This window comes from Lepisosteus oculatus, chromosome 1 (assembly GCF_040954835.1).
Source record: "Lepisosteus oculatus isolate fLepOcu1 chromosome 1, fLepOcu1.hap2, whole genome shotgun sequence".
Taxonomy (NCBI): Eukaryota; Metazoa; Chordata; class Actinopteri; order Semionotiformes; family Lepisosteidae; genus Lepisosteus; species Lepisosteus oculatus.
This window is the reverse complement of record NC_090696.1, coordinates 15972340-15993067: the sequence shown is the minus strand read 5'-3', so window position 1 is coordinate 15993067 and position 20728 is coordinate 15972340. Positions and strand designations below refer to the sequence as shown.

General features: G+C 46.4%; 2 protein-coding genes across 4 annotated transcripts in view; one reads left to right on the top strand and one right to left on the bottom strand.

Moving 5' to 3' along the window:
• Nucleotides 1-174: 174 nt before the first annotated feature.
• racgap1 (Rac GTPase activating protein 1) lies at nucleotides 175-12110 on the bottom strand. Its single transcript, XM_006629234.3, has 17 exons — nucleotides 11953-12110; nucleotides 10604-10691; nucleotides 9287-9489; nucleotides 8737-8873; nucleotides 8457-8526; nucleotides 7978-8031; nucleotides 7807-7884; nucleotides 7051-7168; nucleotides 6381-6526; nucleotides 5483-5647; nucleotides 4478-4573; nucleotides 3817-4015; nucleotides 3324-3429; nucleotides 3008-3140; nucleotides 2564-2693; nucleotides 2130-2238; nucleotides 175-1437 (listed from the first exon to the last, which is right to left on the bottom strand). Exons 2-17 carry the CDS (start codon nucleotides 10686-10688, stop codon nucleotides 1362-1364), a joined length of 1905 nt encoding a protein of 634 aa, XP_006629297.2. The 5' UTR covers nucleotides 10689-10691; nucleotides 11953-12110; the 3' UTR covers nucleotides 175-1361.
• A 4965-nt stretch (nucleotides 12111-17075) lies between these two features.
• Nucleotides 17076-20728, top strand: part of LOC102692806 (inactive dipeptidyl peptidase 10) — a 48354-nt gene continuing 44701 nt past the window's right edge. For 2 of the 3 annotated variants that reach the window (XM_015344046.2, XM_015344044.2), the window contains exon 1: nucleotides 17076-17278. In XM_015344046.2, coding sequence (XP_015199532.2) covers nucleotides 17240-17278 — 39 coding nt within the window. In that variant the 5' untranslated portion in view covers nucleotides 17076-17239. Of the gene's footprint in view, nucleotides 17279-18872; nucleotides 19603-20728 lie in introns of those variants that run through there. The other variant, XM_015344045.2, reaches the window with a different exon arrangement.

Sequence of the window (20728 nt, the reverse complement as noted above, 5' to 3'; positions counted from 1 at the left end):
ATTTTTATAAAACATTTTTCGCACCATGCTCTCAAAACCTAAAACTACTTTATCTCACTGTAATATGATATGATGTCACAAAACAGGAAGCTCTCAGAAGTTGAGAAATCCAGACATGATTAAAATAAATTGTACTCAGAGCATGCATCTTCTTTCTGCAAGAAACAGGCATGATTCTTGACAAATTTATATTTGACAAATTTGAATAGCACAGCATGCATATAGAACACTTATTACTGTGTAATCAGATTAGAACACAAAGTCCAGTACTTCTGCATTTCAACAAGACTAAGCCCATGAGGGTTACGAGTACCAGTTTGTCTTGAAGTTGTTCTAAGCCAATTGATCAGACTAGGATAGATCTTGACTAATTCAAAGATGAGCACAGCTAAGATTAGCTGTAGAAGGGTGCAGGTGATAAACACCCCTTCCATCCTAAAACACGTCAGGTAACATCCATTGGTCTGGAATTATAACAAGCAACATTTGCAATTCCCATCCCCTCCAAGGCAGAATTCCACCAAGATCAGCCTACAACCAGAGTCAAGAGGAATTTTCAGTAACTTCATATATAAATTTGCGCCTTTTCAATTGTGTACCTTTCAGGCAAGTGGAAAAACAGGGCAGTTTTCATTACTTAAATTAGAATCACAATCCCAATATTTATAAAAAGATGGAGAATTGAAAACTGTTCCTTCACTTTATACCACAATAGTATAATACTGATGTCTACTGGCATCACTTGGGCATTGACAATGAAGTGCCAGTAAAGCGTTGTGTTTAGACACCTTTTATATAAATCCTGAAACCTTAAAATGTAATCAGGTCTAATACTTTAAGTACACAAGTTGGCCACAATCCATTTATAATTCAGGTTAAATGTATTAGGATTGCTCGTTAAACATAGTACACGATACAAACAATTTTGACATTTCAGAAATGAACATTTTAGTACTATTTCCAAATCAATGTTCCATTCTACTTTACAGCTCTTGTTGGTGACACACAATTTTACAGTTCTTGTAGGTTCCTTGAAGATTACCTGCACCGCAAAACTTGAAAGACAAATCCCAAGTTTCTGTAGAACCCATTGAGAGCAATGGATTTCATATCCTCCCTGTGTACCTCAACAAACAGGTTTCTCCCTTTGGTTATGATTTTTCCGTTACTGCAGTATTAAAAATATTTAAAAAAAACTTTGTAATCACTTATAAAGATATTAAATAGGATAAAATACAACTTAAAACCTGTAAGTATGGGTTATGGGCAAGATTCAGAAGCATGATACAGGGTAAAAAAAACAAACTCTTGCAATAGAATTGTAGTGCGAGATTCAGGAATATAGTCGTTCTACCACTGCTTCATTTCAGGAGTGGGGAGGCAAAGAAGTTGCCCTGTCGAGTGAAGCTAGTCGCAGACTTGCTCTTGCTCCCAAATCTGCAATGTAAAAACAAACATTGCATCAGTGGGTAGGTGAAGAAAAACTGTTCTATATATTGAAGGCAATGCGGTATTATATGGTCAACACTTTTCTAAAGACACTGCTTATCCAGGGGCATCAAATTATAGACCTAAAGAGAAGTTGTGTCTCTGGCTTTTCTTCCAGGTAAGTTCTCAGTAGTCTTAATTACCTAATTAGTTGGAGAAATGCACTTCTTCCCTCTTGGCCCCAGAAAATACTAGATAGTTGCTGCTTTCCAAAACAAATTGTATCTATTAAACTAATCAGCTATAAAAAATAAAAACTTGTTAGAAAGCCTAATGAAGAAAATTAGGTTGGAATGAAAACCAGTGGACCCTGATGCCCTCCACCAATTGTGTCTGATAGTCCTGTACTAAATGTTACAACACTCCGCCAAGAAATCAAAATCAAACTTTTCTGCATTTAAGTATTTTCAACATTCCCTGGGTTCACCATCTCAGTGCAGATGTATGAGCAGTGTCCGTAACGTGCCAATTCACGTTTCTCAAAAAAATCTACTTACACGAGAACCACGAAGCCAACATTCTCAGATTTCAAGTAAATAAAAGAGGCATTTTTGATAAACCAAAAGCCATAAAGATGCTTTTAGAATTTTCTGGTCTGCACATGAACTGGAGTAATTAAAATGATCTAGTTTGCAACAGACCTGGGAGTGTTCCTGCTTAGCGTCGTCTTCATGCGCTGAGACAGTGAGCTGGATGAAGGAGTTTTAGCCATCTGGTGCTCAGGAGTGGTCAGGGGGCCAAGCATGCTTACTGGGATAGGAACAGGCAAAAACATGCTTTAATTGATGCTATCAGAATTAGCTGAAGATTTTCTTCAGTTCTACACAAAAAATAGAAACTGAAATGCAGTTTTTGCATTGGCATATACAGCTACAAAATATCAAGCATTTTAGAAAAAAAATATAAAAATCAGTTCACAAATGATTTATAGAACCCTATTCACATATACCTGTACGTCTGAACACAACACATTCTAAAGGCTGGATGGACCAAAAAGGGACCAGGTCTCATAAAAAGACTACATACATTTCTGCAGACCTCTCTATTGAGCAAAGTGCAGTCCTGCCACTCTTACCTTTGGTTTCAGGAGTGGAGTATGTGTTAGCATTCTCAATGATCATGTGGTCAGGATGGCCATGCTCCTGGTCCACCATCATGAACTGGCTCCAGTATTCAACAGGCAGGCTCAGCAGACGCTCCATTACCTGCAGGCGCACACACAATGAGCTCTGAAGTCTTATTCTTATTTAATACCGTGTATAAGGCATATGGAAGACGGCTTTTGGCGATAGAGAAAAAAACAACAAGATTATCTGGAAATGAAGGTAAAGACGCTCAGATTAATTGTTGTAGACTTCATACCTTAGGAAAAGCTTGAAGAATTAGAACAATTTTTAAATAAAAGTGAGTACATGAACAAGCCTCTTGACAAATTATGAATCACCTCGCATTACTCATTCCTTAAAACTTTGTTAGGAAGGATGGTTACAGATTGCCTTCAATGCGGCCCACAAATTACCTTGGGCTGTCGTTTAGTGTCCTGCAGGATGGTCATGGGGTCTGGATCGGGCACAGCATGGCCAAGTATCGTGGGCCCAAAGACTCTGGCAAGATTTGAGATGTCCATTTTTGTATCTGGACTTTGAGCAACTCTGTAAAACAGAGGGATATCACAGGACTTGTAAGTGGCAAAGAAAAACAAGAATGACAATGCTTATTGCGTAATCAGTACTGCACTAGGTGCATATTTAAAGTTTCATTAGAATTCAAATATCCGAGGTTCAGGTTGCCTTGAGCTCCTCAAGGGGAGGACTACAGCACTTCCACCACCCTACCTCTGCAAGTGTATGATCAGGAAAGCCAGCGTGTCCCTGTTGGCTTGAGGCAGCTCACTGATGGTCTGGTACATTGAGGCAATGCTGTTATCATCATCCGAGATTTCTGAAGAGACAAATTCAGTCAGCAAGTATCAAATATACACACCCGAACCAGTTCAGTCTCTTTTAATCACAAGGTGCTGAGCAATACAAGAGCCCTACTAAAGCAATATGTTTTCTAAAGTCAGGCTATCAGGATAATGATTAAGGAATACAAGAGGCTGGAGATCTTTACATTTTACTAGACTGAAAATATCTGTTTTTTCCTTTAGATCAGTGGTTCTCAGCCTTGGTTCCTGGAAACCAGCGTTTGCTTCTTCCGGCTTGTTTGATTTTTTTTCTGCTCTCAGCTTCAAAACATTTCGCACAGTTTCAACCAACGCCCTAGTCTCTTTGACCTGCTCATTAAGGATTTGCTCCCTTATTTCAGATCGAGGCGGCCTGGACTGACCTGCAGCCTCCATAAAGGCCCTGTTGAGGCGGAACGTGAGCAGCGGCTCCTTCAGGTTCCTCAGGAAGTCCTTGAGGAGGCCGCAGATGGCGTGGATGTCATCCACCTTGCTGAGCAGGGGAACCGTCTTCCCCCGGAGAAACTTCTCCTTCAGTTCCTTCACTGTGCGATCCATCCCTGACAACCGGTACAGCCCTGTCTACATGCACAAAGATTTACAGAATACTTTTTTCCATGCCACCTTCCGTGCCTTTTCTTTTACAGCAAGAACCACTAGAACCTCCAGTTCTGGAATCAGGAAACACGATTCAACCTATCTTATACCGGCACATCACACTATTTAGAAATTTCCTTTCAAATGATCATGGTCAGTATCGTTCTCCAGAATGCAAACCCAAAGTTCACAAAGGTCTGCATCCATCCCGTGAACCAAGTAATATTAAACACAGATAACTGAATAGAACATAGCAACGTTAGACAGAAACAGAACAGCTTTTCTTAGTGTTATCTACATAGTGCATAAGGAAGGATTCCGGAACGCCATCCACACTTATTTCAAATTAACTTTCTTGAAAGAAGCAATTACTTCACGAAATTGCTGGATGAGCCAAAAAACCCTCCTTGTTTGTAAATGCACACTCTTGTGCACACACTTGCTTACCTCATGCAGACCCCTCTGCTCTATTTCATTGACACAGTGAACCACCAGCGATGGAATCATGGGAGAGGAGGTGGGAACATAGTCCGCCAGGGTGCCCTGGACATGAAGCGACAAGATCAGCACATTCATTCAAGAACTGTAATCCCTTCTATACTGTAGTTAAAAGAACCTTATTGACCTTTGTAAAAAATGTTAAATAACCTTTTCCTAAATTCCTAAATGACTATTAGCTTAATTTTCATGGTCAAAAGTTGTTTTAACATGATTTTTCAAAGGGAAAGTAGAGCCTTTGCCTTAGACCTCACTTTAAGCATCAAGACCGCACTTTGCAATATTCTATACAAAAACGTATATTTCTCAGATTAAGTAGTTCTTGCACATAAAAGTAGTCACTTACCCCTGCAGTACATCTCAATTCCCTCAATTACATAAGGATCAAAGCTAACCTAACAATACCTCTTGAAAACATTGTTAAAAATCTTTAAAATGTCTACAGACTTTCAATAACCTCAAGAGTCAATGGTTATCGAATATGTTCAGCATGTGGTAATGCAAAACCCTGACCATGTTGTTTGCAAGTGATCACCTTACACCAGTCTTTGAGTCTTTGCACTGGCTTCCTATCTGGTTATCTGCCACTCTCCCTGAACGCTTTCAAATCCAGACTCAAATCCTTCTTCTACAGAAAGGCTTTAACTCCGTCTCTTCTCCATTTTCTAGTAACCATCAATCTTCTGCTGTACCTCTAACTGCTCGTCTTTCTTATCTGCTTATTTTCTTATCGTTATCTTTTTTATTACACCTTTTCCATTTTATTTCTACACCTACTGCAAAGCACTTGGAGATGCTACTTTCAAAGGCACTATATATATATATAAAAAAAAATTATTATCCCAGAGAAACGCCTCCTTGATCCTGGAGAGCTCGCTCCAGGTGTACGAGAACGCATGCAGGACACTGTAGGACATTGGAATAACAGTGGAAAGCTCATTTTGGCTGCGGTACCTCTCCGATCCGGACTGGAGTGCCACCAAGAGTGGGGATGCATGGCAAGGGGCATCGATCCCGACATTCAGGGTGAGCCACCACTCTGCAATCCCGACACTTCAGGGACAGCTTCCCAAACTTGATCCTTTTCCCGCAGGGCACGCAGGACTCGGGCTTGATAACCTGCAGTGTCAGAACGGGGAAGGGCAGGGTGAATCTACACTACTGGCTCCCCTTGCGATTCCTCAAAGTGTCTCAGGGAATCGTCAAAGAGACTGGCAAACCAGTACTTGATTACTGAGCCTTGTGTTTAGTGGAGGGTGCCACAGAGACTTACTATTACTGAGATTGAATTAACCACGAGTATCACTGCTGTGTATTGGGGGCAACATAACTTTAGTTAAGACCCCCCCTCTGTATTCAGTCTTTGCTGCAGAGGTTAGGAAAATAGAAGACGGGACAACGTCTTACTAGCTGCATTGTTTTTATCAGGATGATTTCTTTGTCCTCACATGCATGCAAACATACCGTGCATATGGAAGAGTACAAAATGATGAGGGCTGACAGAAGTCATGAGGGAGCACTGATTTATTTTCCCCTCCCCGTGTTAAAGCCCTTGCAGATAGCAGACATTTGTTTGTGTGCAGCACTCTGCCACCTCCCTTATGGATTTTATTTAAAGGAACATGCACATTGTGAGGAAAAGTATGCTAACCATAAATTAAACAGAACTGTTCCAGTTCTGTAAATTGAGTACAGATTCAATCATGTCTCTTTTCACGTATTTGGGGCTGCACACCAGATTTGTGCTAGAAAGATACTGGAATCTGCAAGTGAGTATGATCAACATTAGTGGAATCAGAAATACAGCGAAGAGTTCAAAAGACCAAGAGCATTCCAAGAGCGAACGCCGTACCGTTTTGGAGACGAATTCATGCAGCCGGACACCTCCAGTGCCCTGTGGAGTACTGGGTTCAGCACAGCGGTCTGGCTCTGGCTTCTTCTGCAACTCCTCCACATTCTCCAACAGGACAGAGCGCGTGTCCCAGCTCTGCAGGTTGGCTGATAGAGCAAAAGCCATGAACACAGTTAATACCAATCAAAAACTTTAAAAAAAAGTAACCAAAAAGTGACTTAAATTAGACTGAATATTTCAAATAACTCATAAGGTGGACCCTTTAAATTAAATTAAAACCTTCCACAGAAGAGGAGTGAGGCACAGAAATAATATAAGAAAAACACATCGAGGAGATTAAATCTTAAACCAAATTCTGATTACTTTTGGTGAAAACACTACCATACCTAATGTGTTGCTGTCAGGGTATGTTATTGCTCCAACTGTTGAGGACTGTTACAGACAAGGGAAAGGGAAAGTCCCAATGCCAATTTTCTGAACGAGTCTGTGCTGTTTGTTGTAAAAGTACACACTAGTACGATCCGAGATGTTGGATAAGAATGAATATGTAAGGATCCCGATTGGCTCAAATACCTTCACTCAGGGAACAGGTTGAGCCCTGTGTTGCAGGCCTCACCAATTGAGGCCATGCCATATCAGAAAAAGCCAATGGTGCTCAGCAAGCACATACCAGTCTTTCTCCTGCTGCGAGTCCAGTAGGGCACAGTTTCTATGGTGGATACGGCCTCAATAGGCCCTCCATCGACAGGCACTGTCACTGTGGTCTTTGCCACAATCGAATCATTCCCCTGAAGTTGGAATTAAAAAGAAGCATGACACATGAATACTTAGCAAGCCAACTAATTGACATTAAAATTGATCTATAGTGAGAAGCATGACGTTTGATTACAGCCAGAGATTCAATCACCTCCTCTGCTGAGGAGATAATGTACTGTCAGGTGTGCCGGATCTATTGTTCTTAAGGTATTAGAAGTGTAGGTAAATGTGTAACTCGGTAAACCAGATAGTTTGTCAAATTCATATAGCTTTTTATAATGCTCTGCTGAGCTGTGTATATACTTCATATTAAATTCAAACACTCTGAAGCATTTTCTACTGTGCAAAATTATGGAAGCCTTACAATTTATGATTTATTTTAAGGAAGAACTTTTCTTTCACCACAAATTCAAAGCCCATTATCAATGCAATACTGGTAGGTTTGAAACATATACATAACCCCATTCATTTATATTACAAGGTGATTGTGTTTGACTTGAGATTTGCAAACTCATTGCAAGCACTGTGTTTGTTACACAGTGGTTCTCATGAGCTTCTTAAGTATTAATATACGCTTACTTTCAGAGGAAAGGTATGGAAAGAACACTAATGTTGAACACAAGCACACATGAGTTTTCATGGAAGAAATAAAAGGCGAGCGGATCAGCACCTTGTCCGCAGCTTTGCCAGAGGAGCGAGATCTCTTGGCGGCGGCAGGGGGGCCGTCGACGTGAAGCCTGGAGGACCGCTGAAATCACAAAGCGGGCAACATTTCATTCACACGGCACGGGACGCAGACAATGCCAACGACGTCGGTAGAAAAGCTCCACCATTCACTTACCCTCTTCTCCCTTTTTTTCAGGCGGACTGTTCTCACAACTGAAGAGTCCCAGTCCTATGAAGGAAAAACACAGAACTTTGAGGGACGATAAGACGATTGCATTTAGCACTGTAATTATGTGGTTATGCGGTCACAAGACATGAAATATATTAACTGATATTTCATTTTTACTTACTAGTTATGAATAACCACATATAGTATAAAAGAGAAATGTTACTTGCCATTTCTCTCACTTGGTAAAAAAAGGAATTTTCAGCAAAGTTTATAACGGTTTCTAGTCTTTAACTTGTACCTTACCGACACCTTACAGCACAGATCAATGGTGCAGCAAGGACTTTCTCCCCAATTCAAAATGCTAGTACTTAGTGAAAACTGTTAGGACTGAGCAAAGCCTTGAATGTGGTTGAGCTGACATTACAACTCTGTGCGTCACCATTTTTTCCCCTCCAATACGTTAAATGTCTGGGGTAAAATATTACCAGGGAGTCATCTGTCTTGTCATAGCTGATATCTGACAGAATGGATGCAGACTCGTCAATCGTGGTTAACCTGCAAAAGAAGAAAAATGGCAATAGAGGTCTCAGATAAGAAAAAGGGATGGTCTTCTTAGCTTCTTGGAGGTGCCAGCCAAACAGAGGGTACCTTTCCCTTCAGGGCCACCTCAGAAAAGGCACCAACCTGCTGTAATAACAGCATGTGTCAGTGGACAGAACACTCAACTTCCTTTAAAAGGAATTGGAAGAGTAGGGTCATGCTTACCTCCGGCTGGTGTTCTGTGGGGCTGCCTGAGTCCGGGCATTGAGGAAGGCCAGGGCAGATCGCTGCTCTTCGTTTAGCTGAATGCTAGTGGATCCCTCCGTGATCAGCAGCTCTCTGATCAACTGGATCTGCCGATCCTGAAATACAATGCCAATGGGGAAAGAGGGTCACAGTGGGCCCATTTATAAGCACGGCTCCCATTCTTCACATAATACACACATGCCCATACTGCACACAAAATATAGTTTTTAGGAATCTTCTCTATTCAATACTTACAAAAACACACCTCATCAACTTGGTATAGCTGTAACCACTGAGCAAATTTAAAATATTAGTTAAACTGAAGAATGAAATTAAAAGGACTTATTCTCAGGTATTTTCATAGGATTCTATGCCCCTTCAAGTACCATCTCAGTCCCTGGAGAACTAGCTCTCATTCGGTCTCTTCAGAAAAAGCCCAAGACAGAAGCCTCAGTGTGACTCTCGCTGCTCGCATAGGCAAGGTTGGGAAAGCACAAAAGCCCCCGAGCAGGAGCTGGGGCACACCCACCAGTTTCTCGCACTCGGCCTCAGCCTTCTGGCGCCGGCGGACCTCCACGTCCACCTGGTTGCGGGCGTGCTTGAGCTTGACCTCCAGGGCGCCGCGCTCGGTCTCCGCCTTGGCCAGCACCTCCTTGCACGACACCAGCTCCTGCTCGCTCTTCAGCCACTTGCGGCGGCAGTCCTCGAAATTCACCGCCAGCTGGATGAACTCTGAAGAGCAAAGAGGCTCAGGAGGATTCTATACCTGAACTATATGTGCTGTATGACTATCTCCTGTAAGGCGGGCCTAAGGTAACACTTGGTTTCAACTTTTTAAACTTAGTTTTTATTTCAGCTGAATTGACACTTACTGTAGGAGAGGCAAAACTAACTTTAATTAGGCATCTTAATCAGATCGGAGGTATCAAGACATACACATTTAACAAGGGACTCAAAATCATTGACCTGTGAATAAAATATACAGTACATAAAATTAAGCATACAAAAGCTCATTAAGGTATAAACCAGGACCAAAATAAATTCCTGTTATAACTTTGGTATAAGAGACAATATTTTTTTTGCTTATGTTTGGGTTTTATGCTGCAATATTTTTAACTGAAAAATTAAGACTACTTTTAGGCAAAATAAGAGTTTCAGCGTGTTTTCCAACATTTGTATTGCTTGCACACTCATGGCCCAAAATATCAGGAACACAATCAAATAACCGGCTCCCACCACAGCTGCAAAGCACAGGCGGCTTAAGGAGCAGGAGAGACCTCCATCACCTTTCCTGGGCAGAAAAACCTCCAGCACTGAATCCTCTTCAGATCTTGCAGAACGGGTTGAACACGCAGTTCATTCCCACATCTCACACCATTGTCACCCCTCATGGCCTCAGCTAACGATATCCTGCTGGACGACGGGATAAGACTGACGATCCAGAACCTTGTGGAATATGCGCCACATCCTATGAAACCTATTTGGGATGCTCATGAAGGCCCACCGGGTTATTTGATGGGGTCACCTAGAATTTTGGCCCTTGAGTTTACACGGCAAATTAGCTTTAATGACAGTGATGAGCATTTGATTCTGACATTGATATTTGCTCCTGGTCCCCTCAAGCTGCTGTTTTCTTTCATTCCACCCTCAACTCCTAAGGGCTTTATCTGAATCAACTGTTCACATAACACGTCTATGACCACAGTCACTACGCCTTCACCCAGCGAGGATGATTATAGCCGTGAAGCCCGGAGTACAGCAGTCCTCCGGGACCAGGAGTGAAGATCACGCTGTAGCTCAACAGCCTCGTGCGAAGGGGCTCCCTTTAGGAAAGAAAGGCGCTTACGAGGTTCGACGCTCTCGTTCAGGACTTCAGCGTGGTGCCGCAGCTTGTCAAACAGGCCGTGCAAACTGACCACCGCGGTCTCCATCGCCTGCCAAGACACACGCGGGTTAGAATAAAATACCCACTCTCTCAGTTTGAATGACAAAAGTAACTGCTGCAAAAAGCCCCAAATCCTCAGGTCATCAGAACTTTAATATAGATCAGGTGGGTAGCTGCGTCAGCATGCGTAGGCTGCAAAGGAACAAGTAACTTTAATAAGATGATCTTTGGGTGAGAAATCAAGCAGGGTCACTGGGAATAACGCACATGCCTACTGAACAATGTTTGCAAAATGGAGAAGGAAGACTAACAAACATTTCTCAAGGCCCTTGAGCTGACTCATTTTGCAAGGTTATTTCTTAGGCTGTAGAACTGCCCTCCATTTATGTAAAGGACCTCTAAAACAGCAAAACTGGGGGATCTCACATCACTTTGGGCAGCCGCTGGTTTTCATTGCAGCCGGGCTCGTTGCGTTACTGAACTCTTAGTCTTAATTGGCCTGGCACGCACTGGGATCCTTTAAGCGTTTTCGGTTCTTAATCCGTGCAAGGTCGCTTTTAATTTCTGCATTGTGTAAATCTGAGAACACAACGCAGAAGAGCCAGCGTACGGGCTTACCACGACCAGGGCAGTATAGGTATACCAACAATATTCGGTAACTATTTTGTTCCCAACATGGTGACTGAGGTTTGGTTAAATGGGCTTAATCCAGCCTCTACTGTTCTAGTACGACAACGCTGAGATCCCTTATTTATAAAGCGCCTTAAAACATTCACACGAAAACGAGTCGCTAATAACATTTTTAGAAATCTCAAATTGAAGGCACAGTCCGCTTGCACAAGACAGAAACCGAACTCTGCACAGCAAAGCGACATTAACCCTGGAGGTTATTTACAGCCGAAACTGGGCAGCACCTTGGTAAACTAAGTCCATTCAATACACAGTTTAACGTGAATTTAAACAGCAAAGCTCGAGGACTGGTCAAGCAATCAAAGTACTTTACAGCCTCCTTTCTGTGTATCTGTAGAAGATTCACAAAGACGAACAAGAAAAGATTCGTTGTGTTATTTTAAACATTCCTCCATTTCGAGAAGTTCAAAGAAAAAGCTGAAGTAGTTCTCGCTTTGTAGGAGTTACCATTATAAAATGGAAACTAATTCTGCCGTTTGGGGGCAAAATCTCACCTCCGACATTTACAAAACTAGTTTTGTATTTCATTTTAAAAACAAACACCGACCCTAGGTTAACATATACACAACTACACAGGAAAAACAAACTGAAAACTTTACGATTGATATTTGTGGTCTTACCCCTTTCACAATGCCTACAAAGCCGAGAAGTCGGCTTTCTTTCTGTAAAAATTAATATATTGTTTTCCCCCAATACTTCTGAAGGTTATTATCCACAGTATTGACGATCTGCTTTTCCTTATCGCAGCCGTTTCGTTTCAATTCAAATTTACCCGCCAGCCAATGACCAAGCTCCAGTCCACGCTACCTAGCGTGCGCGCGCAGGAGAAGACGTCGCGACGTGACGCCTGACGGACGCCATCTTTGTTGTGGCAAAGCCGCGGCGTTCATTTTAAACCCCGTAGTTTTCCGCGGGATCGATACTTCAGATTCTGTGAGAAAGTTGTCGTCTCCTTGTAGTGTAAATTCTGGTTATAAAGATTTCTTATAGAGACATCGGTCATTCTCACCTGTCTATTAGCAACTATATGTGAATTAAAGGAATTATAAGTATTTTATTTTACAATAAATGCAATTTCAGCAGCTATATCACCCTGCAACTCGCAACTCGCAACTAGCAACCCTCTAAAGCTCAGCAGGTGTTAGCCTGGCCAGCAGCTGGATGAGAGACCTCCTGGGAAATCGTGATAATTCATCACGTGAAGTCCATTTTCCAAAGCATCCCACATAAATAATTGTAATAAAGCCTCAAGAATAGACGAGTCTAATCTCACCACTTCTTGAAAGAAACCAGGGTATCCGCTTCGATTTGGTGGAGCGGTGGCACTGTGGCTAAGGATCCGTGCCTGTGGCCGGGAGGTTGCTGGTTTAAATCCTACTCCGTTGGGCTCCTGAGCAAGGCCCTTAACCCCAGTATAAATGGCTGACCCTGTGCTGTAACCCCTAGCTTCTCTCTCCCTGTCTGTGTGTCTCATGGAGAGAAAGCTGGGGTATGCAAAAAAAAGACCAGTTCCTAATGCAAGAAATTGTATATGGCTAATAAAGTGATCTTATCTTATAACTTCGCTGGGCAGCTTGTTCCAGACTCCCATAGCCCTTTGTATAACGAAGTGTTCCTGTTCTCGGTTTTATTTGGTCTTCCCTGGAGTCCCCACTTGTTCCCCTCGGGAGTTTCAATGCGGGATCTGAAAAAGCCCAAGGGGGTGACTTTGACAGCGCCACGGAGGATTCCGAGCACTTGGCCCGTGCGGGGCCAGGGGCCAGGTGAAACAGGTTGCAGCTACACCGAATGTCCACGAGATGGCAGCGTGAGCCCGGTTTTTCTCCAGAATTGCTGCACCACCTGGGAGGACCCAATATTAAGTGATCTAGCAGGGACTCAGGGAACAGGTAAAGTTGTATTCCTATTCCGTGCTGAAAGAAAGACACAACGTTTCAGCTGTGGAGCCTTCTTCAGGTGCGGCTCGTACAATTAAAGATATACAAAACACAAATATACTACATAATAGATAGCATCCAGGGCAGGCTCTAGCTTGAGGGCTCGAAGCAAGATATTGGAAAGGGTCCGTTCCAGATCATAATTTGCGCATAAACTACTATTATCAGCTCCCAGCACAGCCTTAGTTTACCATTTAAAACAGTTTAAGACATCCATTACATAACTGTAAAATGTACTAACCAGCTTTAAAGAACACATAATAAGTTATAAACAAGAAGAAGAAGCACAACTTTTACAAGGATAACGTATTTTAACGCAACGGGGGTTCAGGCGGGCGCCCTTGCCGCATTAGCTCGGCCCCGCACCGTCGGGGGCTCGAACCCTGGACTCCTGCGTCACTCAACAGGGACCCAGCCCGGTGAGCCAAAGAGAGGTCCCACTATCACAGGGAAGGGTGGTGACGTCAGCATCACTGTTACCTCGGACCTACAGCAACGAACTTACAAATCACTGCATTGATACCTTTGCAGAAAGAAATCGTAGAAATAAATATGTGATTAAGAAACAAGTGCGCTCAACAGCAAGGGAGGTGAGATCAGTCAGGCTGGGCAGACGGTAAGATTTTATAAAAACAAAACGCTAAATTAATTCATCCATCGGGGGGCAAAATCTTCAATCATATCTTTTATACGATAGTAGTCGACCCACTGGAAGACTGATGCTCATGATGGCCGGGTCGGCTCTCCGCTCCTGCTGCTGTCAGTCCGACGGGCTACAGGTGGAGTTCACTGCAGCCCCATCTAACTCAATACAGGAGAAACCGCGGGGACAGCAACGCGTTTTCATGCCAATTGTGTATGATCGCTGAACAGTCTTCTGTACCGTACATTGCCTTTCACGCTATTGTTTGGCCGGGCAGCGTCGAGTTTTCGCCAGGCAACCCGCACGGCATGTGTACAGTCGCGGGAAACCCGTTACCTTCTGGTAAAACACCCCCAGAGGGCTTCGTGTCCAGCTTGAAAAGGTGTCTTATCTACCGTTCGCTGGTTACAGGGATCTGACTGACCCAGGACCCAAACAGATCCAAATTACACGACCACGCACAGAGCGCACTATTACAATGACCTGAGCGTGAGTCCGTTTTGAGATCGCTTGTCCCGCTCTTCTTCTCCAAGTTTCAATTCAATTCAGCTTTTTTTTTGTCATTATACTTATACATTTGCGTAGCATAATGAAAGGTATTTCTCACCAGTCTCTCGGGTGCAGTATGTAATGTATATATAGAAAAGCAGACAAGACAATAGTAAATAGAATAATGAAGCGCTTCCGGGTTCACGTGGGTATGACCCCTCAGGTCTGCCTCCCTTTAGCTCAACTGGCTGGGTCCCTGTTGAGTGACGCCGGAGGCCCGGGTTTGAGCCCCAGTGGTGGAGGGCTGACTGAGGTGGGAGTGGTGAGGGTGTATACCCAGGGGAACTCGAATGCACTGCAGTAACAATAACAATGTAAACAACGAGTATGGCACCAGTGTGACAGTACCCAGTTCAAGCTCTGCTTGCATTCAATTGTGGGACATAGGATGTATGTAGTGGTGTAAGGAGAGATCATAGTTTGGTGGGTGGGAGCTGGGGGGGTCACCAGCTTCACGTCTCGAGGGAAGAAGCTATTTCGGAGTCTTTTTGTGTGCGTCTGGAGCATCCGGAACCTTCTACCAGATGGTAGGGGGACAATCAAGTTGTGAGTGGGGTCAGTCGTAATTTTGGTGGCTTTTTTCAGACACCTGGTGTTGTAGATTTCCTGGATGGGTGGTAAGGCACTGCCGATGATGTGTTGGGCAGTTTTGACCACCCGCTGCAGGGCCTTGCGGTCGGATGCGGTGCAGTTGCCGTACCAGGCTGTGATGCAGCTGGTCAGTATGCTCCCCACCGTACATCTGCAGAAGTTGGTGAGGATCTGTGGATGTAGGTGCATTTTCTTCAACCTTCTCAGGAAGTACAGCCGCTGTTGTGCCTTCTTGAAACTGGAGGTGTTCAGTGCCCATGTGAGGTCCTCAGAGATATGAACACCTAGGAATTTGAAGTTGTTCACCATCTCCACCACATGTTCAGGCATGTGGGTGCAGATTCTTTTGGTACCGGTACGATGGTGGTTGTTTTGAAGTACCTAGGTACAGTAGCCTGGGCCAAGGACAGGTTGAAGATGTCAGTACAGAGATCAGCTATCTGCCAGGCACATGTTCTGAGTACCCGGCCAGGGATTCTTCAGAAACATCACGTACTCAATTATGATTGGTCATGTGTTGACGGGGCTTCCATTAGGATCATCCACAGCAGCAACTAAAAAAGCCACTAAGGGAATTTGACAATCAGATTTGAAGGTGCTGATTAAAAATATGTTGTGTTGCATTTTGAGGGGCCCCTAGGTAGGGGTCCCTGGTGGCCTTGGGGCCTGAGATAGACCCCTAATTCGCCCATGCCCAGGGCTGACCCTGACAGCATCCACCCAACACACCCAACACATTCACAATCCTGAACACAAACCAGTGACAGAACAAATAACAGCGAGATGTCTACACGCATCCACACACATGCACATTCACACACATCCACACACATGCACACGCATCCACACACTCACACGCATCCACACGCATGCACATTCACACACATCCACACGCATGCACATTCACACACATCCACACACATGCACACGCATCCACACACTCACACGCATCCACACACATGCAGATTCACACGCATCCACACACATGCACATTCACACTCATCCACACATGCACACGCATCTACACACATGCACATGCGGACACTCACAGAAACACGTTAGTGACTTGGCTCATGTGTGTTTGGAAGGTGGGAGGTCACCGAGCACCCAGACAAAACCCAGCCTGAAACGGGAACAAGGTGCAGACGGTACCCAGTCCAGAACCGAACCCGGGACCCAAGAGCCACCGCTGCACTGTTCCACCCCTGTTCCGATCGTTTAATATCGTGAAACTCCATGACTGCCAGCCTGCCTTGGGCACACACTGTGCGGTTTGTCGTATTGTTACACTCGGGCTTTGTCGAGCATTGCGATTTCCAGGACTAAAGAGGACAGCAATTTTGTTCAATTGCGCTTTCTTATGAACACAAAAACACGTCTATCCCATTTATACTGTGTCTTTCCAGTCATAAATACCCTGAATACAGCGGTTAAGTTGACAGTGAAAATGGTCAAGATCGACGGAACACACAAGTGTCTCAAGACACGTTTTCACGGTTTTCGCTCTAACCGGAAGGCGAGATGAGGAATTTAACTGTTTAATCAGGATCTCTCCTTGGGAGCTTCATTAGGAATAGAAAACCAAAACGTGTTTTCATCATGAAACTTCGCCAGGTGTAAGACGTATTCTTCCTCTGATACCGAAGAGACAATGCTGTTTCACCGCCAAGGGCAGGTCGTTATTATTCGTGAGAGGCTCTGTGTGAAAATAAAGACTGAGCGGCGATCTTATTCTTCTAACGGAGTGTTTTCGGCCGGCTCGACCGCACATCCACACTCAACAAGAGAGAGCTGGAGGTCCCTCTCCGCTCCTTTTTCTCCGTCGGTGTAGAAACCGACAAGGAAATCGCTGAGAAAGGCAAAGTTCCGTGGCACGTTGATTAATTTCCAGCTGGTCAATATATTATTGACTCGCCGTGCGGGAGACGAGAGAGAGAGAGAGAGTCAGTGCGCGCGTCGCGGGCGTGGGGGAGGAGAGGCTGCGGAGGAGGGGCGGAGAGCGTGCTTGCCCCGGTGCCTGGGCTCCCCTTGCGCGCGTGTATATGAGAGGCGCGTTCGCCCGTCCGGTAACTCGGAGCCCTGCGGCGCTGCCAGCGAGGAGGGGCTGCGCGCCGGTCGGCCCACTGGGACGGGTCCGGGTATAACTGGCCACCGGGGACACCAGCGGCGGGTGCCGAGTCGGCCGAGATGATCGCGACCACGCATCAGAACATGACCACGGACCTGGTAAAACTGCATGCTCGGTGTCTGCTGTGTGGTTTCAGAAACTTGAAGGGAAAGAGCCGCCCTCAACTCCAAAGCGCGGCTCCCTCCTCACACTCCCAGGTACAGCGTATCCGGGGGTTTGGCAGTGCTCTCTACCGGCTCGTCTGTCAAGCCCAGCCCCTCCCTCCCCCCCGGCACGGTTTGACAGAGTCTTGGCACGGGGAGGCTTGGAGCGCAGGAGCATGGTGTGCTCGTATTCAGGGGTCTGTGAGCGGGAGCGTGAGGCCGCAGGACAGACGGCCGCTGCAGCTTATTTGCGCTTTCTTTTCGTTTGTTTCTTGACTGGACTTCTCCTCCTCTCCTTTTTATGCACTCTGTCCCGTGCCATTTATCCTTCGTGCGCTCGCCAGTCGTCCTGTCGCACGCTTTTGTGATCCTTCCCCGCGTCTTCTTCGGTCTCGAGTCTCGCTTTCCTCTCTCCCGGCTCGGACCCGTGCCAGACCCCGGGCGCGCCGGGACGTCCTCGGGTCTGCCGGGCTGCAGGACGGATGCGCCGCTCCACGCGTCCCTCGACCAGGACCAGCGCCTTCCAGCCACTCGCCAAACAGCACCTGACAGCCAGCAGCCTCCGCGGGCGAAAGTCCCGCATGCCTCCCTGCGCTCACTCCAGGACTATCAGAGCAAGAGGACACGAGCCACGGCGCTCTGAATGTCACCAGCACACGCTTACAGATACCCGATAAGGTGCAAACGGCAGGCCGCTGTACAGATCAGGGACCGCCGGCCTTTGGCACATCCATTACACTGCATTCCCCCAAAGCCCTCTTCAGCACGCGGGCGCATTTAACAGTGACGGCACCGTTCAGTCAGTCATGCACTGGGGGGGGTTCAAAGACACGGGGCACGGCGCGTCGGCGTGGAATTTGAGCACGCCTGGTCTGGAACAGCAGCAGCAAGGCTGCCCGCTGGTTCTACCGCAACTGTGAGGACAGTCGCACCCGGCCCTCAGAGTCCCTTATAGTGAAAAAGAGACGAGTAAGGCGCAGTGCAGTCACACGACTGTCTTTGCTTCACGTCGACAAGGGGACAAGGGTGGTCACCAGTTTTGTGTTCTAGGATCCCTATAAACTGCCCAGCGTGCACAACTTCAACAAGTAACTCGCATGGTTCCCTCAAAATATTTGAGCTTCGGAAACTCGGGGGTTTCCAAGTTATTAGAGCGGGCTGCCGTGCGCGTTGTGCAAATAACTTCATTTGCTTTTTCGATTTTCGTGTTTTACACCATGTTTAAATGATTAAAAATCAATGCCCCCAGGACGTTTCAGGCAGAAGCCCCTCTTCAGCGCTTCAGAAAGAAAAAGCCACGGCAGAGGAATTCTGTCATCTGGCGAGTGAGGAGGAGCCGTATAAAGCGTACGAGTTGAGCCTGCGGTGGCTGTTTTGACTCGAGTTAAAAAGACGGTGTGTGGGTTATCTGGGATCGATTCTCTTACACTTGAAACGAATTCAAGTCATCGTTTTTTTTTTCCTACGAAAAAAAGCCACTTTCTATCTCGCATAAATCCTGCAGAAAAAATCCCGTTAAGATTGAAGAGAAACCCGTGCACATTAAAAAAAAAGGATCTGTGCAGTTTGAAATTCTTGCGGGGCGCGTCTTCATCTCCGTGGACTCTCCCCCTGTGAGCGGAAAGATAGGACCGCTGCTTTCTTTTGTCTGGCTTCCAGATACGCGGCTCGACTGCAGGACAGTCCGTCTTGTGCCACAGCGAGGTGGCAGCTGGGCTACCGCAGTGTGTGTGCCCAGTGTGTAGCTTCGACGAAGTGGAGGATCCCCAGCCGCAGTGAGCCAGGGGTCTCTCCGTGAGGCGCTGTGATCACGCCGCGCTTCCCACCGGCTGCGAGACGGGGCAGCCGGGCTGCACGGAGGGGCTGCGTTTCCTCCGGCCGCGCGGCCGGTCGCCGCAGGCGCCGCCACCAGCGCCTCGCGCGAGCCCCCCCAGCCCCTCGGGCGGTAGCGCCGAGAGCGAGCCGATAACAAGGAGGCGAGGTGTTCAGCGACTGCATCGTGGGGTGTACGTGGGTGTGACAGGCTCATTCGCGGGACCGTGCTCCAGAAACCAAGGACTACACGCGGCTGGGAGCGTCGAAGACAAAATCATCACTCGCGCACCTTCCGTTATTGTCTCGCCTGAGACTCTCCCGACCGACTTCAGAGTCTCTCATTTACTGTGGGATCTGCTCTTGTGTATAACCTCCCCCCTCACACACACACACACTCGCTCGCTCGCGAGGAAGCCCAGCTCCCCACAATGTTTGCGGCGCAGCAAGGTCTCACCACGGTCCTGGTAAGAAAATAGTTTCATTCGTCCTAAAATGTATTTTGGTGTTCTGGTGGTTCGTGCTTTTTTTGTGCTCTCTCGCGTTTTCACGTGTGTCCACCCTGCTCTTTCCTGACAAAACTACTGCGGGACGTCAGAACAGAATGTGACGCCAAAACGTTAAGTAGAAGGCAGAAGGAGTGTAAAATACCTTGCTGTTTTCAAACCTGGGTTACCCTTTGGTAAAAGCGTTTGGTCTCTTTTAACGCGGTAATTGGTCCTTTGCGCGGCGCGGTGTATGAACGGGCGTTTGAAAAGAGCGTCAGCAGAGAGGCTAGGGGCCTATGCCAGCTGCTGAAATTAACCTGGACCGTATCGTCCTGCCAACAGGAGGTCCACATCGCCTGGGTGATGATCCCTGCCTGCGTTGGCCTTCCCAAACGTGCATCTCCTTCATACTATAACGTTATTTATTACGCTTTTACAGCCTTGAAGACTAGTCCATATGAAGTCCCTGAACAGGCATGGCTAGGGACCGGCACAGGCAGGTTCTAAGTAAGGCCCAGTATTACTGCCTGCGGGCAGCAGCTGGTGAGGGTGGCATCAGGTGTGGAGTGTGGCCGTCTCCCTGTTCCGGGGCCCTGGTTTCAGTGGCAAAGAGGTGCACCTTCTGTGTGGAGTTTGCATGCTCCCCACCCTAGTTTTCACCTGCCGTTCTGGCCTCCTCCAGCCTCCCCAGGACGTGCTCCGGAGTTGACCCCACGTTATTCCCCGGTGGCCCTCAGCTGTCCGAATGTGTAGGCGTGGCCCCTACAGCAGGAGGGGAAGAGGTGGGTGGCTGGGAGTCTGTGCAGGGGGAGCTGACCCCCGTCCTGATGCGCGTGCGGCTTGTGAGCATGAAGACACCCGCTGGGTTTCCACATGTGCCTGTCCCCCACCCACCTTCTAACGGCTTCACCCAGTTCAGGCTCCGAGAGGGAGCTGGAGCCTATCCCTGCAAGCAGCGGGCGCGAGACAGGACACATCCGGTCCGTCTCTGGACACAACCGGAAACAGACACGCGCACACCGGGGCCAAGTTTCTCAGAAAACCAGTCCACCTCCCAGCATGTCTTTGGACTGTGGGAGGAAACCGGAGCACCCCGAGGAGACCC